Raw genomic sequence first — 19,868 nt, 5'->3', positions numbered from 1 at the left:
TTTTTTTTCTATATCATTCAATGGTCAGAAATCAATTTTCCCTGCATTTTGTCATGTTTAACAAGTCCCAAGATGTCAAACTTGAAGCATGTAAAACAAGATCTTGTGTGCAGAAGATATATATAAAAAGGGGGACTTTATGGGCTCTGTAGTGTTACCATTTAGTTTTACTGAAGAAAACCTCACCATCTTCAGAGGAGAGATGAGGTGGACTAACGCCTGAGACTGACCCAGCCACCACATTTGTCCATATCATCAATAAATATCTTTATCATATATACCACTGTTGTGGCGTGGTTCTTTCTAGAGAATGTCTCCTTGGAGATGCCTTTAGGAAGTTCCAAAACTAAATACAAACACTGGGGTGATCGGGCTTTCTCTGTTGCTGGGCCCAAACTCTGGAATAAACTGCCTCCTTATGTGCGCACCATTACTGACTTCGGTCTTTTTAAATCCAGGCTCAAAACATATTTATTCAGACTGGCTTTCAACACTTAGTAATGTTGTGACACATTATCATTATTTATATTTTGTTGTATTAATGTATTTTATTCTATTTTATTCTCCTATTTTACTGTTTTAGTATGATTTTAACTTGTTTTAATTTGATTTTACTGGGAAGCACTTTGGTCACCTTGAGTGTTGTAAAGTGCTCTATAAATAAATGTTGATTGATTGATTGATTGATGTTATTGCTTTTTCCTGAAATGTTCCACAATATGGCATTTAACACATCTTATCTTTCTTTCATTTAACACAGTGCAAACAATGCTGTTTAAAAAGTGTTTATTGTGTTATTTAAACACTTCAGACAAGGCCCATGTCATCAGAGCAAACTTTACTTTGTCTTGTCTTTGGCCGAGCAGGCGGAGCTCCAGATGGCGTCTCCGTCATTGTCCAGGAGCAGAGAGCCCTGGTTGGTGATGGTCAGTCTCATCCTGGAAGAGGGGGGCTCCGCAGTAGTGCCGCTTTGCCAAACCACTCTCTTGTACGAGTCAAACATGACCAGGTTCCCATCAGACTGCAGCACCAGGCGTACTGCAGAGGAGTCCACTGTCCCTGTGGCCCACACTGCCCCATGACCACGCCTGTACACCACCAGATTACTGTCATTCTGAGGAGGAGGGGCAGGGAAGACAGGGTCAGGGACTCTGGATCTGAATGTAGTACTGTCTGTAGTTCTGACTGTAGTTCTGACTGTAGTACTGACCTGCAGTATGGCGTAGTACTCATTGTTGACACTCTTGATGTACTCTCCAGTGCGCAGCTCCTGGTTGGTGCTGATGAAGTTGCAGCTCATGATTCTACACAAACACAGGTCAGAGTGAGTGTACATTCTGTGAAGCTTTTCCATCTTTATCAAACTCATTTCTCTGGTCTCACCTGGAGGCTGGTGCTGTCCTGTGGCACTGAGATGCTGGTTTGATGCTGGTTGGACACTGGCGCAGAAACTGAGGATTGGGACCCAAAGCTGAGCCTTAAATCTGAGCTCAGAGCGAGGGCGGGTCTGACAGATTTCACTGGAAAAAGCTGTGCCCACAAAATCAACATTGTACTTTGGTCATGACTTCCATATTCTATAGAAATCAGAATTATAATCCAGAAAGGACACAGTCAGAACACAGTCAAGTTCTCAGCGCTGTGGACAGACTAGCCAACAGTAAGAATATATAATACATGATACAGAAAGTGAACTGTCATTGTAAAATGCATGATACAACACATTCCAGGCAAAACAATAATATCTCCATGGAAACAAGAATAGTTACATAGTGCACCTTTAACTGTCAGAGAGATAGCTCCTGTTTACACCTGTCTGATTTTGGTTGTATGGTCCTCGCTTCAAACAGATTGTACAAATGTATATGTACACTCCCATATATTTACTTTTGTACTTCTATGGAAATGAGACGTAGGAACCTACACCTTTCTGCAGAATCTTTATCTCTGTCTTTATCTATATGAACCAATATTGTACTTTGTGAGCAACTGTATAGTTACATCAAGTCCAGGAAACTACTGCACTGATTTACTGATAGCAACATTTTAGAGATTCTTTAAAAAAAGTGTGTTTGTGCACACACCCGTTTTTTCTGTTGTACCTTTGCTTTACTTAACTGGTTGATATATAACACACTATTATACAGACGCACACAAAACAATACAGTTGTCATCAATAGGCCTATATATTGTTGTCGTGTCTCGCTGTGATGTCGTCCAATGTCCTTCCAGTTGCCAAGTGCAGAGAGATCTTTAATGCACTTTATACATATTTAAATATACTTTGGCATTTTCTGGCAGGTTTATTCAGTTACAGATCCTATTTTTATCCATGGATGATTATGTTTGGACATTTGCAATATTCATTCATGGAGGTAAAAATGGGGTTTGATCGGCAAAGTGTCCTGAAAATAAGAGGTTAAAGATTATTCAGACATGCAGGAATCACTCCAAATACTATTTCAAGAGGGTGAATGAGAAGGGGAAACAACTATAACATGGATAAACGTCCTGAAAAGTCACTTTTGTAGAATAGGTCTGCTTTAATAACAACCATACCTGTCAAATAAATACATAAATACTGAGTACTACCCACCCCTATTGTAGTTTGTGTCCTGAATTCTGACTGTGAATCTGCAATCACACTCATAGCTATAGTTTCTAGTGTGTCCAAAACTATAGCCAATAAATAACCCAAATGCCCAGAGGTGGAAAAGTGCTATGTAAAATTGTGACCATTTACCATAGGTTTAAACTCTTGTAAAAGAACAATAATTCAATGTGTTTCAAATGTAATAGTGTCAAGTCCATGTGCGCTCGAGTGTGAAACTGTCTGTGGTGAGAAAGAACAACAGGAAGAGAAGAGAGGACAGTAAACACATATGTGCTGTTGAGAAGACAAGGTAAACTTCTGAATATGAGACGCACCATTTTAAGGCTTCTTCTTTGTGAGTAAACTTTTAAAAAAATAATAATTAAAGTGCATTTGAATGTGACTGATACAATGTGTGCATTTGTTGAACAGTGCTGAGTGAGAGACTTCCTGGTGTCGTCTTTGGAGAAACTCTAACAGTCACTGAGGGAGAAGACTTCACAGTAGAATGTTGGTTTTATACATCTGGAAGTAAAAAAATCTTCTGTAAAAATGACTGTGATAAACAAGACATTTTGGTGCAAACTGCAGGGGACAGAGCTGAGGAAGGCAGATATAGTATTACATATGAGGAAGAGACCAACATTATGTCTGTGAGGATTAAAAAGGTGCAGATGTCTGATTCTGGACAATACCAGTGCAAGTTGGAAAAGTTTTTGTCTAATATCTGGTGGGTTAAAGACGTCAGCGATGAATTTATGATCCAAGTCACTGAAGGTAAGCTCACATAAAAAACATACAGATGTTGATATGTTTACATTTTTTCTCACTATGTGACATTTCTGGCGAGGAGTCTGATACCTGCTTGTCTCCATGGAGACGGTTTTGACTGGAATGTTTCCACTATTTTATTAAAAATGTCTTGCTTCAATAGACAAGGTCGCCTCTCCAGTGTCCACAGATTTGACCTGTAACTTGGCCTGGTGGCTCCACATTTTTGTCTCCATGGAGATACACAAGTTTACTGTTAAACATTTTAGGCAAAGCAAAAACAACAATTAGTGAAAAATTCATTTTATTTTATTTTTTTTATTCTTATTCTTAGACTTTGAATGTATTTTTTTCAGTAATGTCTTGTTTGTCACTAATATCTCTACTTCTAAATAATATTCAAATTCCCCTTGTAAAATGTTTTGTATTTAAAATTTCACCAAGATGAACCAAGAAATGTAAACCAGGCTCAATCCTTTTTTCAGATGTGTGTGTCATAAACGTGATGACCATCAGACCTGAACATGAACCACAGTCTACAGCACCACAGTCTACAGCACCACAGTCTACAGCACCACAGTCTACAGCACCACAGTCTACAGCACCACAGTCTGCAGCACCACAGTTTACAGTACCACAGTCTACAGCACCACAGTCTACAGCGCCACAGTTTACAGCACCACGCACAGCGCCACTCTCAGGTCTGCCTGTCATAAAATAAACAATAACCAATACATTATTATGAATCATCTGTATCTAATGTTACAAAATAACACAGACTTTAGAGATTGTCTGTCCAAAGGTTGATGGTTCAGTCCTGGAATGTCATTATACGGTTTTGCAGTTTAAATGTGTTATGAAAGTGGGAACATATCATCTTGTGGAAACTATCCAGTAGGGGTTCCTCAAGGATCAGTTTTGGGGCCCACTGTATTTTCTTTCTTCATTAACCATCTGTCAGATGTTTGTATGTGATGTTTGTGATCTATACAAGAGTAAAACTGTCTCAGTTGGCTCACGAGGTCCTGTCTTGAACACACAGAAAACAGTGTATGATGTTTTCTAAAAAGGCCACAGACATCAGCCGTTTCAATATGTTTTTTGGAGATGAAGAATTACAACTAGTGACATAATTTAAATATTTTGATGTGTTATTAGATTCTACACTTTTCATATCACAGTGATATCTCAGAGATTAAATACAATATTTCCAGTTTTAATCAAATGAGTTAATGAATGAAGCTGCCGTGATGTTTTTGCATCGTGTGAACTTTCTCCATCCGCTGTTGTATAACCAGCTGGTCTCTCAAAGTGTAAAAATCCTAAAACCAATTAAGGAGCTCTGTAAAAAAATGCTGTGAGTTCCCCATGAGAAAAAAATACTTTTGCTGAGAATATTCTGTCAGTAAAGAAAGGAACAATTTGCCAACTTTTGTGAGCGTGGCCTCCAACTTTACAAGTCAACAGTCATTTAAAGAGTGGCTCAGATCAACACAAACCCACAATTCAGCACTTTAGGATATGTGCAACATCACTTTATTTTCAAGACAATGCACTGTAGCACATGAACTTAAAGAGACATAACATGATGAAATGTAACAACTCCACTCCTGAGTCGTCCTTGTGAATTGCTGCAGTCTGGTCCTGCTCTACTTCTATCTTGTTTTGTGGTTAGTTTGCTGTTGTTTGTTCTTGTTTGTGGAATGTAAAGTCTGTGTTTTAATGTTTTCTTCCTTCTCCTTTTCCACAAATCTGATTGATGAGGACAATAATAATGACTCATTTCTCTTGATAATCTCCCTTCTGCAGATTCTCTGCTGTACATGGGAGCTGCAGTGGTTCTGTTGCTCCTCTCAGTTGCTCTGCTCATATTTTGCTGCAAAAAGAAACAAAACAAACACAAAGGTGAAAGTTCTCATTTGCTTTACATGCAACCTTTCAGGCTTTTATTTTGGCTTCTCTTTCTGCAGAAGTTCCAGTGAACAGCGGGTCTGCTGAAGCCCTAGAGGTGAGAGCAGAATAACCACAGCCTGACCAGTGTGTCTCAGAAGGTGTCTTTGACTTGATTTTTAAATTTATTTATTTTTTTTACTTTTGAGCCTCCTTAAATTCACTGTTGTACTAAATATTGAGCAAATACTGTCAACAGCAACGACTCCTGAAAGTGGTCGTCTAAAACAAGCTGATCAAGAAAACCTTCACAGAGTGGCCCTGAGTGGTCACTGCCATGGTCCTGTTTAGCAAAAGGAGGAGCAACATGATTTTGTATTCAAATGTGTTTTATTTAATAACCAGAGATTGGGTGATTTCTTTGGAATTACCACTGAAAGTCTCACGCTCAGGCCCTGATACAAAGACACTGTACAGCTGTGAAAATATGAATATATACTGTGAAGGAACGTCCAGAGGAGATGAGTGTCAAGTACAGCCAGCTTCATTATTGAGTGAGACATGTCCTTTATTGTTGCAGGGGGACAGGGAGTACGAGGAGGTCCTGGAGCAACAGGTCCAGAGCACATCTGACATTTACAGTTTGGCCGCAGCCCCAGATCACACACAGGTGAGTCATGTGACCTGACACAAGGCATAAATGTGACAGTGAAACATCTATAAATGTTCACAAACATGTGTAGAAGTCACACACATGCACAGGTGAAGTCAACATCAATTATTCTTGTTTTTTTCCTCTGATTATTGCTGCTGAAGACTGCATCTACCAGAACACCGAACCTGGACCCTTGACCCAAACCTCTCCTACAACACCCTATCTGTCCAGCAGGGGGCTCCACTCCACTGTGCAATGAAGGGTCTGATCTGAGCCTCTCTTATCTTCCATGAAACAGAGTGAACTCTACAATGTCTCGATCTCAATGAAATGCACTTGTACTCATCTGTCTGTAAAGTTTGTTTACACTGCATGATGCCTCATCTGTAAAATAAGCACTGAGTCTTATTGGCTGATCCCTGGTGTGAAAGAATTTGAGGTATTTCATTTTACAAAGTTCATGAATCATCAAAACTTCTCCTGCTACACCTGTGACAGCACAAAGGTTATAGTAACTCTGAGTCTAAAGGCCAAATACATCATGCATTAAAATGATGATGAAGTTTGGCATTAAACATATCTGCCTGTTTAGAATTACACATGAAATACATGGAACAACATCCATCCTGTTACTGGGCTTGCCTCTGCACAGATCTGACTCGTAACTTGGCTGTCTCCATGGAGATAGAAAAGTTTAAAGTTATACTATGGAACATTCCAGGAAAAGGCTGTAACACCTCCATGGAGACAAGCAGATGTATCCAGAAAAGTTTCATAGTGCAACTTTAGTCTCAGTCATAATGAAACAAAAATAGTGGTTTGGACATAGCAAATGAAATCTGTTGAGGTGTAAATGTGGGTTTTTAAAGTGAGTGTGGTTTAAACTGTAAAATAAGCAGAGACAGAGAAAGAGAAAGAGAGGAAGGTGAAGATCATTAAAGAAGTGATTCAGTTTATGCAAATACAAGTATGAGATATAATACCATTGTAATCCATCTTATCTAAACTTCATCTTTTCAATTATTTTTATTATAAATGTTGTAAAAACATAGATTTGGATTTGTCTAAATTTCTAACTTTTCAGTGCTGAGTGAAGAACTTCCTGGTGTCGTCTTTGGAGATGTGTTCATCCAATCACTGAGGGACAAGACATAGAAGAAGAAGACAAGAAGAAGACAATTGAAACTGACATTTTGTCAGTTTCAATTGTCTGGAAGTAAAAAAACTCTTCTGTAAAAATGACTGTGAGAAAAAAAGAAACATTTTGGTGGAGACTTCAGGAAACAGAGCTGAGAAACACAGATGCCGTATTCAATATGATGAAAAGTATTTAATGACAGTGGCAATCAAGAATGCGCAGCTCTCTGACTCTGGACAATACCAGTGCAAGGTGGAAAATACTTCTTCGTCTAATGGCTGGGTTGGGTCAAGATACATTTAAGATTAGAGTCCTCAAAGGTTGGTTCACAATTAAATAAATACATTTTATACATTCAGTGATTACTAGATGCTTGTGCCAGTTTTAATGTTTTAGCTTTTGTCCAGGGCAATGACATACACATCACACATAATTAAGTCTTTGCATTAGAATGTGAAAAGGCCACAGGGCCAGCTCACTGATAAAGAGACACACTGGACATTTTAAAAAGTGAAAAGGCAGTAATAACACATTCTGCCAAAGGTTTTCAGTTTGAAAGAAGAACTAAAGATGCAGGGTTTGTGTGTTAAACATGTGTGAATGAAACAAAACACGGTTCCAGGTCTGTTTTTGATGAGGAAACAACATTATAACATAAATCAAAATGAGATTTTTGTTTTGTTTGTGTTTTGGTTGAAATGTTTCACAGTGACATTTGGAGTAATCAAATGTATCAATACTGCTCCTGTCACACTGTCACTGACCACATGGTACAGAAATACACTAAATGTCTCCTATCAGAAAAAGACCACAGGTCAGGTAAGGGCATCTGGCTTAAAAGCATGTTTGGATGGTAATACTTTTTATGTTTAAATAAGTGACGTAAATAATAATGAAACAAAAACACACAGGATGTAATAGTCACCAGTCAGTCGGAGTGAGGGTGTAAGTTCTTCTGAAACAGTCTGTGGTTAAAATGATGCAAAAAAGAACAAAACAGAGAGAGAGTTTTAAAAAAGAAGTTCTTTAAAGAAGTGGTTCAGTTTATACGAATACAAACATGAGATATAATATAATTGTAATCCATCTTCTCTGTGAGTAAACTTTGTCTTTTCAATTATTTTATTATAAATGTAGTAAAAACATAGATTTGGATTTGACTAAATTTGTGACTTTTCTAAATTGTTGCATAGTGCTGAGTGAAGGACTTCCTGGTGTCGTCTTTGGAGACATTCGTGCTTATACCATCACTGAGGGACAAGACATAGAATTAAAGTGTCAGTTTCAATTGTCTGGAAGTAAAAAACTCTTCTGTAAAAATGACTGTGATGAAAAAAGAAACATTTTGGTGGAGACTAAAGGAGACAGAGCTGAGAAACACAGATACAGTATTCAATATGATAAAAAGACCAACATAGTGACAGTGGGAATCAAGAATGTGCAGCTCTCTGACTCGGGACAATACCAGTGCAAGATGGAAAGGACTTTGTTGCCCGATGGTGTCAATATATTTCAGATAAAAGTCAACAAAGGTAGGCCCTTATTTAAATACCTTTTACATATTCATTGGTTTAATATGATATATTATATTTTATCCCTGAACAAAAATAATGCAATTCTTTTGCTTTTTAATAGATTTTTAATTGTTTAATTTAGCCTATATACTAATTCTATTTGCATTACAAAGTGAATATGAGGTTAGCTAGTTACTTCATATCATATAGTATCTTTATAGAAATGTCACTGTAATTGAAAACTCTTCACTAATTCAGTTTAACATGAATATGAGGTCAGCTAAAGAGACTCACTGAACATTCTGAGAAGTGAAAGTACAAAGATAAATACAACATACAGCTGATGTTCTGATATCTGCATTTGTTCAGCTCGTTCACCAGTGAAATCTACTACTCCTCGTGTCCCTCCTGTGATCCAAACAACAACTGCTGTCAGACTCACACATAGTCCTGGTCCTAATCCTGGTCCAAGTCCTAGTCCAGATCCAGACTGTGGCACCACCATCAGACCTGAACATGAACAACAGTCTGAGGTTGTACATGGCTCTTCACAAACAGGTATCCTAAAAGAAACAACAATGAACAGCTTTAGTTTGAATCATGTAATGTAGAGATGTGTGTCAAAAGGGCTGATGGTTAAATCCTCACTACACTGCATTCTGTTGATGCCTGAATGGTGCTCATAGAGAGAATAGGCACAAATTGGCAGTTATTAGTCTCCACCATGAGTATAACTTAATTGGAAATATTTTAACTCTGCGGCCCCACTGCTCCTGACAGGTTGCCCCAGTGACCTGTATTACACTATTTTCTGATCTATGTTATAATGTTGTTTCCTCATCAAACAAATACATGAGGTTTTGTTTCATTCACACATGTTTAAAACACAAACCCTCCATAATTAATGTTCTTCTCTCAAACAGAAAAGACTGTTCCACCTTGTGATGTCATGTAGTAACACAATGCTCCACTGTGTTTTTAGACTCCCTAGCATTTCATGTCTCTACTGAACTAAAGGTAAAAGGCAGCTATTACTTGAAAATACAAGACATCATAAGGTGGAACAGAACATTTTGAGCTTTGGAGATGTAGTCAGATTAATAATAAAGGATTACTCAGAATCAGAAGACTTTTATTGCCATCGTATGTGAACACAGTTCACAAAGTAGGAACTTACTGTGGTGATAAAGTGCAACATAAAAACACACTAAATAAATACAAATAAGGGCATGCACAGAGTTAAAAAAGATCTGCTTAAAAATAAAATACTTAGAAGTAGAAAATATATACAACAGCAGCATCAGAACAACAGTGCAAACATGACTTATTAAAGTAACCGGTGTTATAAAGTGTCCAGTTTAGTGCAGATATTATAAAGTGTTCATGAGACAAACTGCAGAGGGGAAGAAACTGTTCTTATGATGAGAGGTTCTGGTCACAATGGACCGTAGCCTCCTGCCAGAGGGAAGTGGCTCAAATAGTCCATGTCCAGGGTGAGAAGTGTAAGCTGCTATACGGCCTGCTCGCCCCCGAGTCCTGGAGACGTACAGGTCCTGTATAGATGGAAGGCTGCAGCCAATCACCTTCTCAGCAGAGGCACAATGCGCTGCAGTCTCTGTCTGTCCCTGGCAGTGGCCCCAGCGAACCACACAGTGATCGAGGAGGTGAGGATGGACTCAATGATGGAAGTGTAAAACTGCACCATCATCTGGACTGGCAGCTTGCCTTTCCTCAGCTGCCGCAGGTGGAACATCCTGTGATGGGCTTTCTTGATGAGGGAGCTGATGGCCGGCTCCCACTTGAGATCCTGGGTGATGCAGGTGCCCAGAAAGCGGAAGGAGTCCACAGTGATGATGGGGGAGTCAGTCAGGGTGAGGGGAAGCAAGGGGGCTGTGACTTTCCTGAAGTCCACAATCATCTCCACTGTCTTCTGGGTGTTAAGCTCCAGGTTGTTGTTGTTACTCAATGCGTGAATGAAATAAAACACAACTCCAGGTATGTTTTTAAAGCTCACAGGTTTAGTGTAACATAGGACCTTTAACCTAATCTCCCCAGGTTCTCTGCTGTACATTGGAGTGAGCCTTGTGGTGATTGTGCTGCTCCTCTCAGTCGCTCTTTTACTATTTTACTGCAAAAAGAAAGAAAACCAGCCCAAAGGTAAAGTATTAATGCAAATGTACCAATGCTGTTTAGTCCTTATGATGAGTATTTGTTATCTATTTGTGCAGAGTGTCCAGTGAACAGAGAGTTTGGGGAAGTTCCAGAGGTGAGATCTGAATTGCAGTCTCAGAAGCTGTGGTCACACTTGTGTATTTGAGCTTTAAGTAACCTAAAGGGCATTTCCTGATATTCAAGGCAAAAATGGCTAAAGGAAGGAGAAAAAAAAACAGAAAATATTTTTATAAAATTAAAAATTAAAGATGATATTTCAGATCCAAAAGTAATTTCTTCATCTGTAACAGAGTAAAAACTAAAAAACTATATTCTGCAAATTCTAACCCAAACTCTTACAGTGAGGCAAATAAATATTTGAACACTATGTTACTGCAGTATTTGAACACCTGTCAGCTAGAATTCTGACCCTCAAAGACCTGTTAGTCCACCTCCACTCCACTTATTATCCTAAATTAGAAGCACCTGTTTGAGGTCGTTGCATAAAGACACCTGTCCACCCCATACAACCAGTAAGACTCCAACTACTAAAATGGCCCAGACCAAAGAACTGTCAAAATGCACAAGAGACAAAATTGTAGACCTCCACAAGGCTGGAAAGGGCTACGGGGCAATTGCCAAGCAGCTTGGTGAAAAAAGATCCACTGTTGGAGCAATTATTAAAAAATGGAAGAAGCTACACATGACTGTCAATCTCCCTCGGACTGGGGCTCCACGCAAGTGGAGTGGATGTTTTTCTGCACATGGGACTGCACTGTATTAAGGAGAGGATGACCGGGGCCATGTATTGCAAGATTTTGGGGAACAACCTCCTTCTCTCAGTTAGAGCATTGAAGATGGGTCATGGCTGGGTCTTCCAACATGACAATGACCCTAAGTTCACAGCCAGGATAACCAACGAGTGGCTCTGTAAGAAGCATATCAAGGTTCTGGAGTGGCCTAGGCAGTCTCCAGACCTAAACCCAATAGAAATTCTTTGGAGGGAGCTCAAACTCCATGTTTCTCAGAGACAGCCCAGAAACCTGACTGATCTAGAGAAGATCTGTGTGGCGGCGTGGGCCAAAATCCCTCCTGCAGTGTGTGCAAACCTGGTGAAAAACTACAGGAAATGTTTGACCTCTGTAATTGCAAACAAAGGCTACTGTACCAAATATTAACATTGATTTTCTCAGGTGTTCAAATACTTATTTGCAGCAGTAACACATAAATAAATTATTTTAAAAAATCATACAATGTGATTTCCAGATTTTTTTTAGATTATGTCTCTCACAGTGGACATGCACCTAAGATGTACATTTCAGACCCCTCCATGATTTCTTAATAGGAGAACTTGCAAAATCAAAGGGTGTTCAAATACTTATTTGTCTCACTGTATCTTCACTCGTATCTGTCATAACATCAAATGTTCACATGATTAGTGAAGATTCCAGAGCTTTTTGGGACCAGAAACCACACAAGATTTAAGACAAAATTTTCTCAAACTTAAAGACAATAAAGTCCCAATCCCTCCATCGATGCCACAAGAGATGATCACCTTAATTGCGAAATGAAATAAGGACCCTTTGGTTATCAATAATTGGAGGTCAGTTAGTTTAATTAATAATGATGCCTCAGGATTAAATATTAGTATTAATAAGTGTGAATTCCTCTCTGTAAGATAAGAGATTGTCTCTTATCTTAATTAAAATATACAGAAACCAAAAACAAAGAGCTGAGGAAAACTTTGAACTTCTCCAAAAAGCAAAAAACAGACTGACAGAATGTTTGTTACAGTGAAAAACTGCGACTGATGTAGTAACCATTTATCAACAGTTAAACAATAAAAACATAGATCTTCATTTGTTTATAAATGGAATAAACTGCTGGAAAAAGTCTGTCTAATGAAAAGCATCATTGTTGGCCTGTACGAATGGAATACAATATTTGATCAGACTGGAAAAAAATAAAAATAAAAACTGCAAATATTGTGTTTTAAATCAAATTAAGCAAATATCATTTAAAATAATGCACAATATATAGTCAACCAACACTAAAAAGATAAAGTAATAAAAGAACAGACACTAATTACTTTGTGTAACCAGCTGAATCCATGTGCCATATGTTCTACCAGCGTCTCCCTGTACTTTTTTTCTGGATGGAAATAGAAGCTAACTTTAACAAAAAATACCTGAATCAAAGATTTCAGGCAGGTAAAAGAGAGGTTCTTATGATTTACTCCCAGAAAGGTGTAGACAATAACAGTAGATATATAATAAACCTTATAATTCTATTGTGTAAATATTACATTCATAATAAAACCTTACCTAGTCTCATTATCTGGTTTTTTATATATTTTTTTTATATTTTAAATTTTTACCAAAAAAAACAAAAAAAACCAAAAACAACACAAGTTGGAGAATATATCCAGTAGCCTTATAATACCTAGTGTATTGTTGCAGGGGGACAGGGAGTACGAGGAGGTGCCGGAGCGACAGGTCCAGAGCACATCTGACATTTACAGTTTGGCCTCAGCCCCAGATAACACACAGGTGAGTCATGTGACCACACACTATAAAAGAGGAACTCTGGGAAATGTAAGGTAAGAAAATGCAAGCTTTGTTGCCCAAGAGGATATTGGTCTTGGGCTCGCGTGCTACTGCATCGCAATGTCTTCTTCCTGGAAAAGGGCTGCACAGTTCTTTTGTTTAATGCCACAGTTGAAAGTGCTATGTGTCAAACCACGAGTGTTTTGAGGAAGATGATACTCTTCTCTTATTGATAATAATGGGCTGTAAGTTGTTTTATAAACTTGAGACATATCAGGACTATACTTCCCAAAAAGCCCAAACCCCTGTAATAAAGGATTAACCCAAGACTAAACCAAGACAGGACCATTTTTAAAATGAGGATGTAGAAGAGAAAATCTGCAATAAGCCAAGGCTGCTCATAAGAGGCTTTATAATATTTGTACATTTTCGTTTTGGGCTATTTAGGTTAATAATAAATAATGCTTTGGAATTAAGGTGATTATATCGCCCCCATCAGGACACACAACACAAATACAGCATCAACTGAACAAACTTGTGCCTCATCTGTGCAGGTGGACTCAGTGCTGTACTCTGAGGTGACACACGTCAGCAGAAACAGCGCCCTCCGCAGTCGGGCTGAGGCAGTGGTCTACTCTGCAGCACAAACTCAAGACACTCCACTGTACTCCACCATTTCTGCTCTGCAATAATAGTGAAAGGTCCCACATTATGCTTTATGTCCACATTATATCTTTACATTCATTCTTATGTATTTAATAATGTTTATGTTTGGTTTATGAAGTGAGGAATATTGAAACGTCTGTTAGTATTTAGTTGCTAATAGTTGTACTGCTAAAAGATGAATGTGTCATGGGGAGGTCATCATTAGTGCTGGAATGAAAGTGAGAAAATGTCCCCTCCTTTCAAGTGTATGTTTAAAAAAACAATTCAATTATTACCTAATTCCTTTGTCCCACTGTACAAAGAGACTGATGAATACAGCTGTGACATCAACTTTATTTAAAAACACACAAAGATGTTTAGCTATTTTTTTCAAATGCATATATACCATCTCAATTTGACCACTTCTTTAAAATAAAGTTTGTATTTTTATTATGTATTATTCAAAGGTGAGAGATAAATTTGTCCTGCATTTGGTTATGTTTAACAAGTCCCAAGGTGTAAAACCAGACGTTCGGATTGAAGCATCATTTCTTGTAGTTTATTGGTAAAAGTAGTCCATCTACCTCTCAGCTCCTCTGGGTTAAGATTATCAGTTTGTTTGAGATGCTACTTTTTCCTCCGTACAACTGTCCAGCCGTCATCCTCTTCCTCATTCTCCGCTGATGAAGATGAAGGCACAAAGTTTGTCATAGAATGTGTCCCATTAACAACTGGAGCAGCCGCATCACACTCCATAGACTGAGGAGAGAAAAATGAGCGTTAGTTAATCCAAAGCATAGACCTTTTCATATTTTATAATTTGGACAGAAGCCTGATGGCGTCACCAGGGACTAGAGGCTGAGCATTACCGACGAGATACAGTTGAAACCAGAAGCTATATCTGTTCAAACTGTACATAAGTATAAACACCATGGAAATGTCCAGCCATCATAATGCGCAGGAAGGAGACAAGAGGGTTTTGTGTCCCAGAGATATTTTGGCCCGAAATGTGCATATCAATCCAAGAACTAAAGTACCTTGCGAAGATGCTGGGTGAAGCTGGTAAGTATGTGTACTGCGTACTGACATGGACTGAAAGGGCACTCTGCCAGGAAGAAATATAGAAATATAAAAGGCCAGATTTTAGACATTTTGGAGACATGTCCTGTGGTCTGATGAAACAAAAATTGAACTGTTTGGCTATAATGAACATTGTAACATTTGGAGGAAAAAGGGAGAAGCTTGCAACCCTGAGAACACCATCCCCACTGTGAAATACAGGGTTGGCACCATCATGTTGTGAGCTTGTTTTGTTGCAGGAGGGACTGGTGCACTTCACAAAACAGATGGCATCATGAGGAAAAAACATTATATGGAAATACTGAAGCAACATCTCAAGACATCAGCTAGGAGGTTAAAGCTTTGGCGTTATTGTCCAAATGGACAATAACCCAAAGTATATTGCTAAACTGCCTCAAGGATAACTAAGTCAATGTTTTGGCGAGACCATCACAAAGCCCTGATCTCAGTCCTATTGATAATGTATGGGCAGACCTGAAAAAGCAAGAGCATGCAAGGCGACCTACAAATTTAGCTCAGTTACACCAGTGCTATCAGGAGAATGGGCCAAAATTTGCCCCAAATACTCTGACAAAAATGTTCCTTCTCTCATTATTCTGGCATGTCATAAACAGAAATAATTTTGGGAATCCTAATTGACCTAAAACAGGAAAGGTTTAGTCTGATTTCACGTCAGACAGTGAGGGGGGAAAAAAATGTGTCTTTTTATATAGTATATGTAAACTTCTGGTTTCAACTGTATACAGCCTCTTCTCCACGCACAGCTTTGTCGATGGAAACCAAGTCCTTGAGAGGGGTTGGACTCTAAGAAAGAGATCCATTCTGAGAATCTTAAGTTTTAAGTTTTTTGTTGTGGGGCTGTCTTGGCTGACATGTCTCTGCAACATCGTGTTTTGGTCAGGTCTGCCAGTCCAGTACCTCTGGACTGGAAGACCAGGGTGCTGGTTGTCTGTTTAAGAAGGGGGACGAGAGGGTGTGCTCCAACTGTAGGGCAACCACACTCCTCAGCCTCCCTGAGAAGGGTACTTGAGAGATTCCGATCGACAGTTAAACCTTGGATTCAGGAGGAGCAGTGCGTTTTTCATTCTAGTCGCAGAACACTGGGCCAGTTCCATACTCTTCATCGGGTGCTCAAGGGTTCATGGAAGTGTGCCCAACCAGTCCACATGTGATTTGTGGATCTGGAGAAGGCATTTGACCGTGTCCCTCGTGGTGTCCTTTGGGGGATGCTTCAGAAGTATGATGTCTGGGGCTCTTTGCAGGTAATGCTGTCCTGATGGTTTCATTGAACCAGGACCTGTAACATGCACAGGGGCAGTTTACAGCTGAGGGTGAAGAGCTGGGATGAAACTCAGTGAGGAGCTCAGTCACACGGGAAGAGCTCAGAGTAGAGTTGCTTCTCCTCCACATCAAGAGGAGGCAGCTGAGGTGGCATCGGCATCTGTTCCAGATGCTTCTTGGAGAAAGTGTTCAGGGTGAGGGAGGTCTGAGAATGCCTGGTTAAACTTCTACCCCCCTGACCCAACTCCAGATAAGCGTAAAAAGATGGATGGGATCATTTGGACAACACTTTCCCCCTTACATTCAAGCAATATTGTTGAATTATTGCAAAAAACACTGTAAAAAGCCTAATATAATGTCACGTAGATATACGAACCTCATCGTCAACGTCACTCTCTTGGCCTGAGTCGGACTCTGGAGCGGCTGCAGTGACCTTTGCCCTTTGTTTGTTCTGACTGTGTTTGTTTATGGAAATCTGTAGCTGTTGTAGCGCCCCCTGCTTCCAGTGATCAAACATCTGCAGCAGGTCCTTGGATACCTACGGGGACAATGCAGGGGACATAGATGAAAACTGTCAGTACAAAAAAAATGAATTCAAGACTGAACCAATAAAAGAAAAAGTGTCTCTAACCAAACAGAACCATAAATCTTAAAAATCACATCCCATTTTAGATGGATGGGATACATTTTTTTCCCTACCTGGGGTAAGCTCCCGTCATCCACCACTGTGTCAAATTCCTGATCCATTAGAGTGGAGATGTAGTCTTCCACCTCATACTGCTGCAGGTCAGCTAAAATACAAAGTTAAGAGTTATGAAAGTTACAAATGCGCCAGTTCTTCAATTCTGGGGGACTTTGTTTGACAGACTGCATTTTCCTCAGTTAACAAGTTTTGAATGAAACTTAAGTAGATTCATATCCAATAACACACATCTTTAAATTGTACAACAAAAATGCATTTCCTATAATAATCAAAACGTTGCAGCAATTTACTACATTATCATATGAACAAAAATAATTTCCCACCATTGTCATGAAAATACTGCTGCAGCACATCCACCATCCAGTCCGCTTTCTGCTGCCCGTACACTCCCCCGAAGCCATTATCTACTGCGATCTGAGAAGAGAGCAAATGTACAACTTAATACAATCTTTAGCTAAATACACACTGTCCAACCTTTGCCCAATGACCCACACCTAAAACAAACTGTTTAGTTATCGTGCACACTGAAATATCTTTTGGTCTGTTGCATGTTGTTAGCATTAGCTTGTTAGCTGTGGCAGCTAAACCAACTGCATTTTTGTCTCTTTCTCGGACTTTATGCTTTTCTCAGCCACAGCATGTGGCCCGCAGACTCACATCTGCAATAGTCCTCGGTGACACTCACCTGTAGCACGGGCCAGTTGTGTAAAACAGCCCGTACTCCAGCCGTAAACAACTCACGTGAAGCGGAGGAGGAGGCCGCCATGATGGAACTGTCAGAGACGCAACAGGGAGACGAAAGGGACAATCTTCACAGCTCAAAACAGCTGCTACAGGCTAATACCATGGTTTATGATACTGCCATGGGTACCAGGCATTAAAAAAAACCCCACACACGTTGATTTATAAAAGCCTAGATCAAAATTTCAATGTTGCAAAGATCAAAACAAGAGTTTCAAAGATGATAATTTTGTCCAAATATGATCAGCAGGTGGCAGCAGAGGTCTTCTGATAGCCTCCATATTTATAAACTGGGTGCTGTTGTCTGGCAATTACATATATCATAATTTGTATTTATATTGTAAAATATAGTATGCAATCTAATCATAGAAACCAGCAATTCTTAACAAAACTTGAAAAAGTCTTGATCATTATTTTTACATAAATAGTATACATTTAATCAAGACATATTTTGAATCCAAACTGCAGCCTTTCTTCTTCTTTCTTTTCTTTTCTTATTTATTTTTTATACCACAGTAGTTAAGATTTTATTTCAAATCAAATACTGAAATACTGGGTCAAAATAGCTTGGATGCAATCTTCATTTTAAATATCAAATCACTAAAGAAACAGTTAATCATCAATACAACAAATATCTGGCAATAACATTATTTGATATTTTTTCTGAGAAGCCACGTGATCAAAGATACAAACAACACAAAAACATGTCTCAAAAAGAGTAATCTTTCTTTTAAATCCCAGTTTATAAGAGCAATGTCACTGGACAACTTCGATATTCAGTTTGTCAGTTTTCAGTTACGTTCTCATGTTCATCAGTGCAGGGTAAAAGAGAGGCCCCAGTACATCCCATAGGACTCCACTTTTGTGTGGTTGCTGGTGATGAGTTTTGCTGATAAATTTGTCCAAGATGAAGTTTTCATGCTTGTTATGGGTAATCCAAGATCTGGAAACAAAATAAAATAAAATGAATTGTGATATATGCGTCTCATACAACAAGGGACTAAACTAAGAGGATGTAGAGGATGGGGTTAGACGGAGCATGAGACAAGTACTGTAATATGTACAAATATAGTCAATGGCAGTTCGTTAAGCATTCATCATGTGAAATATTCATAGATGACATTTGAGAGTCATCATGTGACATGAACATCACTCGCGTATTGGTCTGAACTGAGCTGTAATTGGCTGAAAATGATACTGATCAAAATAACATAGAAAATCAATTATGGCTTCAGCTGGCATCATACAGTAAAAGACTCAAGTGGGCTGGACCAGGACTACACCAGGTCTAGTTAGTGTCTTGCTCATGGGCTGGAGGTATGAAAGTTTAATTATAAGTTAAATATTGAGTAGACAGGAGCTGGAGATGTCAGAACTCATCTGTTCCACCTCTGCAGTGTCTGAGGACTGGGACTGTTTCATAATCTACCTCTATGTATTTTTTTCTTGTGCAGTTTTTCTATTTCTGATGTTTAAAATAGGCTAGAAATTTCACTAATATTTACATGAATCTATCCAAATCTGCTATGAGCTAGGTTTGCTATTTGGTGCTTATTTGTAGAAGACAGCACATATGCATTGATTGGGCAAAAAATGGGAATAAAATGAAGTTTTAGACCCTGGTTTCAACATGTTTTGAATCTATTTAGGATGTCATAAAAGGTGCACTACGTAACTTTTCTGGTGGAGGGTCTCTACCTGTTTGTCACCATGGAGATTTTATTATTTTGCCAGATATGTTCCATGGCGTGGCATTAAACTTATACATGTTGCATTTATTCTGTAATTTTATTGCTAAAAATATCTTGAAAAATATTCTCACTGTGAGTGGGATTGCATCTCCACAGATCTGACCTGTAACTTGGTTTACTTGTCGCCATGGACATAGATAACTTTCATGCCATACCGTGGACCGTGGACATTCTTGACAAAGCTATAACATTGCCATAGAGAAAAGCAGGTAACAACTCTCCACCAGAAAAGTTACACAGTGTAGCTTTAAGACATGGTTAAGTTCTGGTTTTATCCTCTATAAATCGTCTTCATACACACACTCATGAATTTCCCCTGGTCCTGTTATCATACGTGCAGAACTGTTCCTGCTCCTCCTCCTACAAACCTGTGCTGTCATTTACCTGTTGTTATAGATGTTTAAAGTGC

General features: G+C 38.9%; 3 protein-coding genes across 3 annotated transcripts; 1 reads left to right on the top strand and 2 right to left on the bottom strand.

Annotated features, from left to right (window-relative positions):
• Window positions 1-775: 775 nt before the first annotated feature.
• Window positions 776-1,432, bottom strand: LOC117373926 (B-type lectin plumieribetin-like). The gene is made up of 3 exons (XM_033970047.1): window positions 1,384-1,432; window positions 1,211-1,304; window positions 776-1,114 (listed from the first exon to the last, which is right to left on the bottom strand). The coding sequence occupies exons 2-3, from the start codon at window positions 1,298-1,300 to the stop codon at window positions 839-841; spliced, it is 366 nt and encodes a 121-aa protein (XP_033825938.1). The 5' UTR covers window positions 1,301-1,304; window positions 1,384-1,432; the 3' UTR covers window positions 776-838.
• A 6,663-nt stretch (window positions 1,433-8,095) lies between these two features.
• On the top strand, window positions 8,096-9,247 carry LOC117372987 (uncharacterized). The gene is made up of 4 exons (XM_055223357.1): window positions 8,096-8,141; window positions 8,241-8,579; window positions 8,931-9,119; window positions 9,189-9,247. The coding sequence occupies exons 1-4, from the start codon at window positions 8,108-8,110 to the stop codon at window positions 9,245-9,247; spliced, it is 621 nt and encodes a 206-aa protein (XP_055079332.1). The 5' UTR covers window positions 8,096-8,107.
• Window positions 9,248-14,106: 4,859 nt separating this feature from the next.
• Window positions 14,107-17,739, bottom strand: tsr2 (TSR2 ribosome maturation factor). The gene is made up of 5 exons (XM_033969647.2): window positions 17,653-17,739; window positions 17,291-17,381; window positions 16,964-17,055; window positions 16,641-16,802; window positions 14,107-14,662 (listed from the first exon to the last, which is right to left on the bottom strand). The coding sequence occupies exons 1-5, from the start codon at window positions 17,731-17,733 to the stop codon at window positions 14,531-14,533; spliced, it is 558 nt and encodes a 185-aa protein (XP_033825538.1). The 5' UTR covers window positions 17,734-17,739; the 3' UTR covers window positions 14,107-14,530.
• Between the last annotated feature and the right edge of the window lie 2,129 nt (window positions 17,740-19,868).

This window comes from Periophthalmus magnuspinnatus, chromosome 7, assembly GCF_009829125.3.
Source record: "Periophthalmus magnuspinnatus isolate fPerMag1 chromosome 7, fPerMag1.2.pri, whole genome shotgun sequence".
Classification (NCBI taxonomy): Eukaryota; Metazoa; Chordata; class Actinopteri; order Gobiiformes; family Gobiidae; genus Periophthalmus; species Periophthalmus magnuspinnatus.
The sequence above is the reverse complement of the archived record's forward strand: the minus strand, read 5'-3'. Positions and strand labels throughout refer to the sequence as shown.

Coding starts and splice junctions, on each gene's coding strand:
- LOC117373926 (XM_033970047.1), bottom strand. CDS start 1,300: ATGAGCTGCAACTTCATCAGCACCAACCAGGAGCTGCGCACTGGAGAG. Junction 1,115..1,210: donor AGTACTACGCCATACTGCAG/GTCAGTACTACA, acceptor CCTCCTCCTCAG/AATGACAGTAATCTGGTGGT.
- LOC117372987 (XM_055223357.1), top strand. CDS start 8,108: ATGAGATATAATATAATTGTAATCCATCTTCTCT. Junction 8,580..8,930: donor TCAGATAAAAGTCAACAAAG/GTAGGCCCTTAT, acceptor GCATTTGTTCAG/CTCGTTCACCAGTGAAATCT. Junction 9,120..9,188: donor ACATGGCTCTTCACAAACAG/GTATCCTAAAAG, acceptor GTGTGTCAAAAG/GGCTGATGGTTAAATCCTCA.
- tsr2 (XM_033969647.2), bottom strand. CDS start 17,733: ATGGCGGCCTCCTCCTCCGCTTCACGTGAGTTGTTTACGGCTGGAGTA. Junction 17,382..17,652: donor ACAACTGGCCCGTGCTACAG/GTGAGTGTCACC, acceptor CTCTCTTCTCAG/ATCGCAGTAGATAATGGCTT. Junction 17,056..17,290: donor GCAGTATTTTCATGACAATG/GTGGGAAATTAT, acceptor TTTGTATTTTAG/CTGACCTGCAGCAGTATGAG.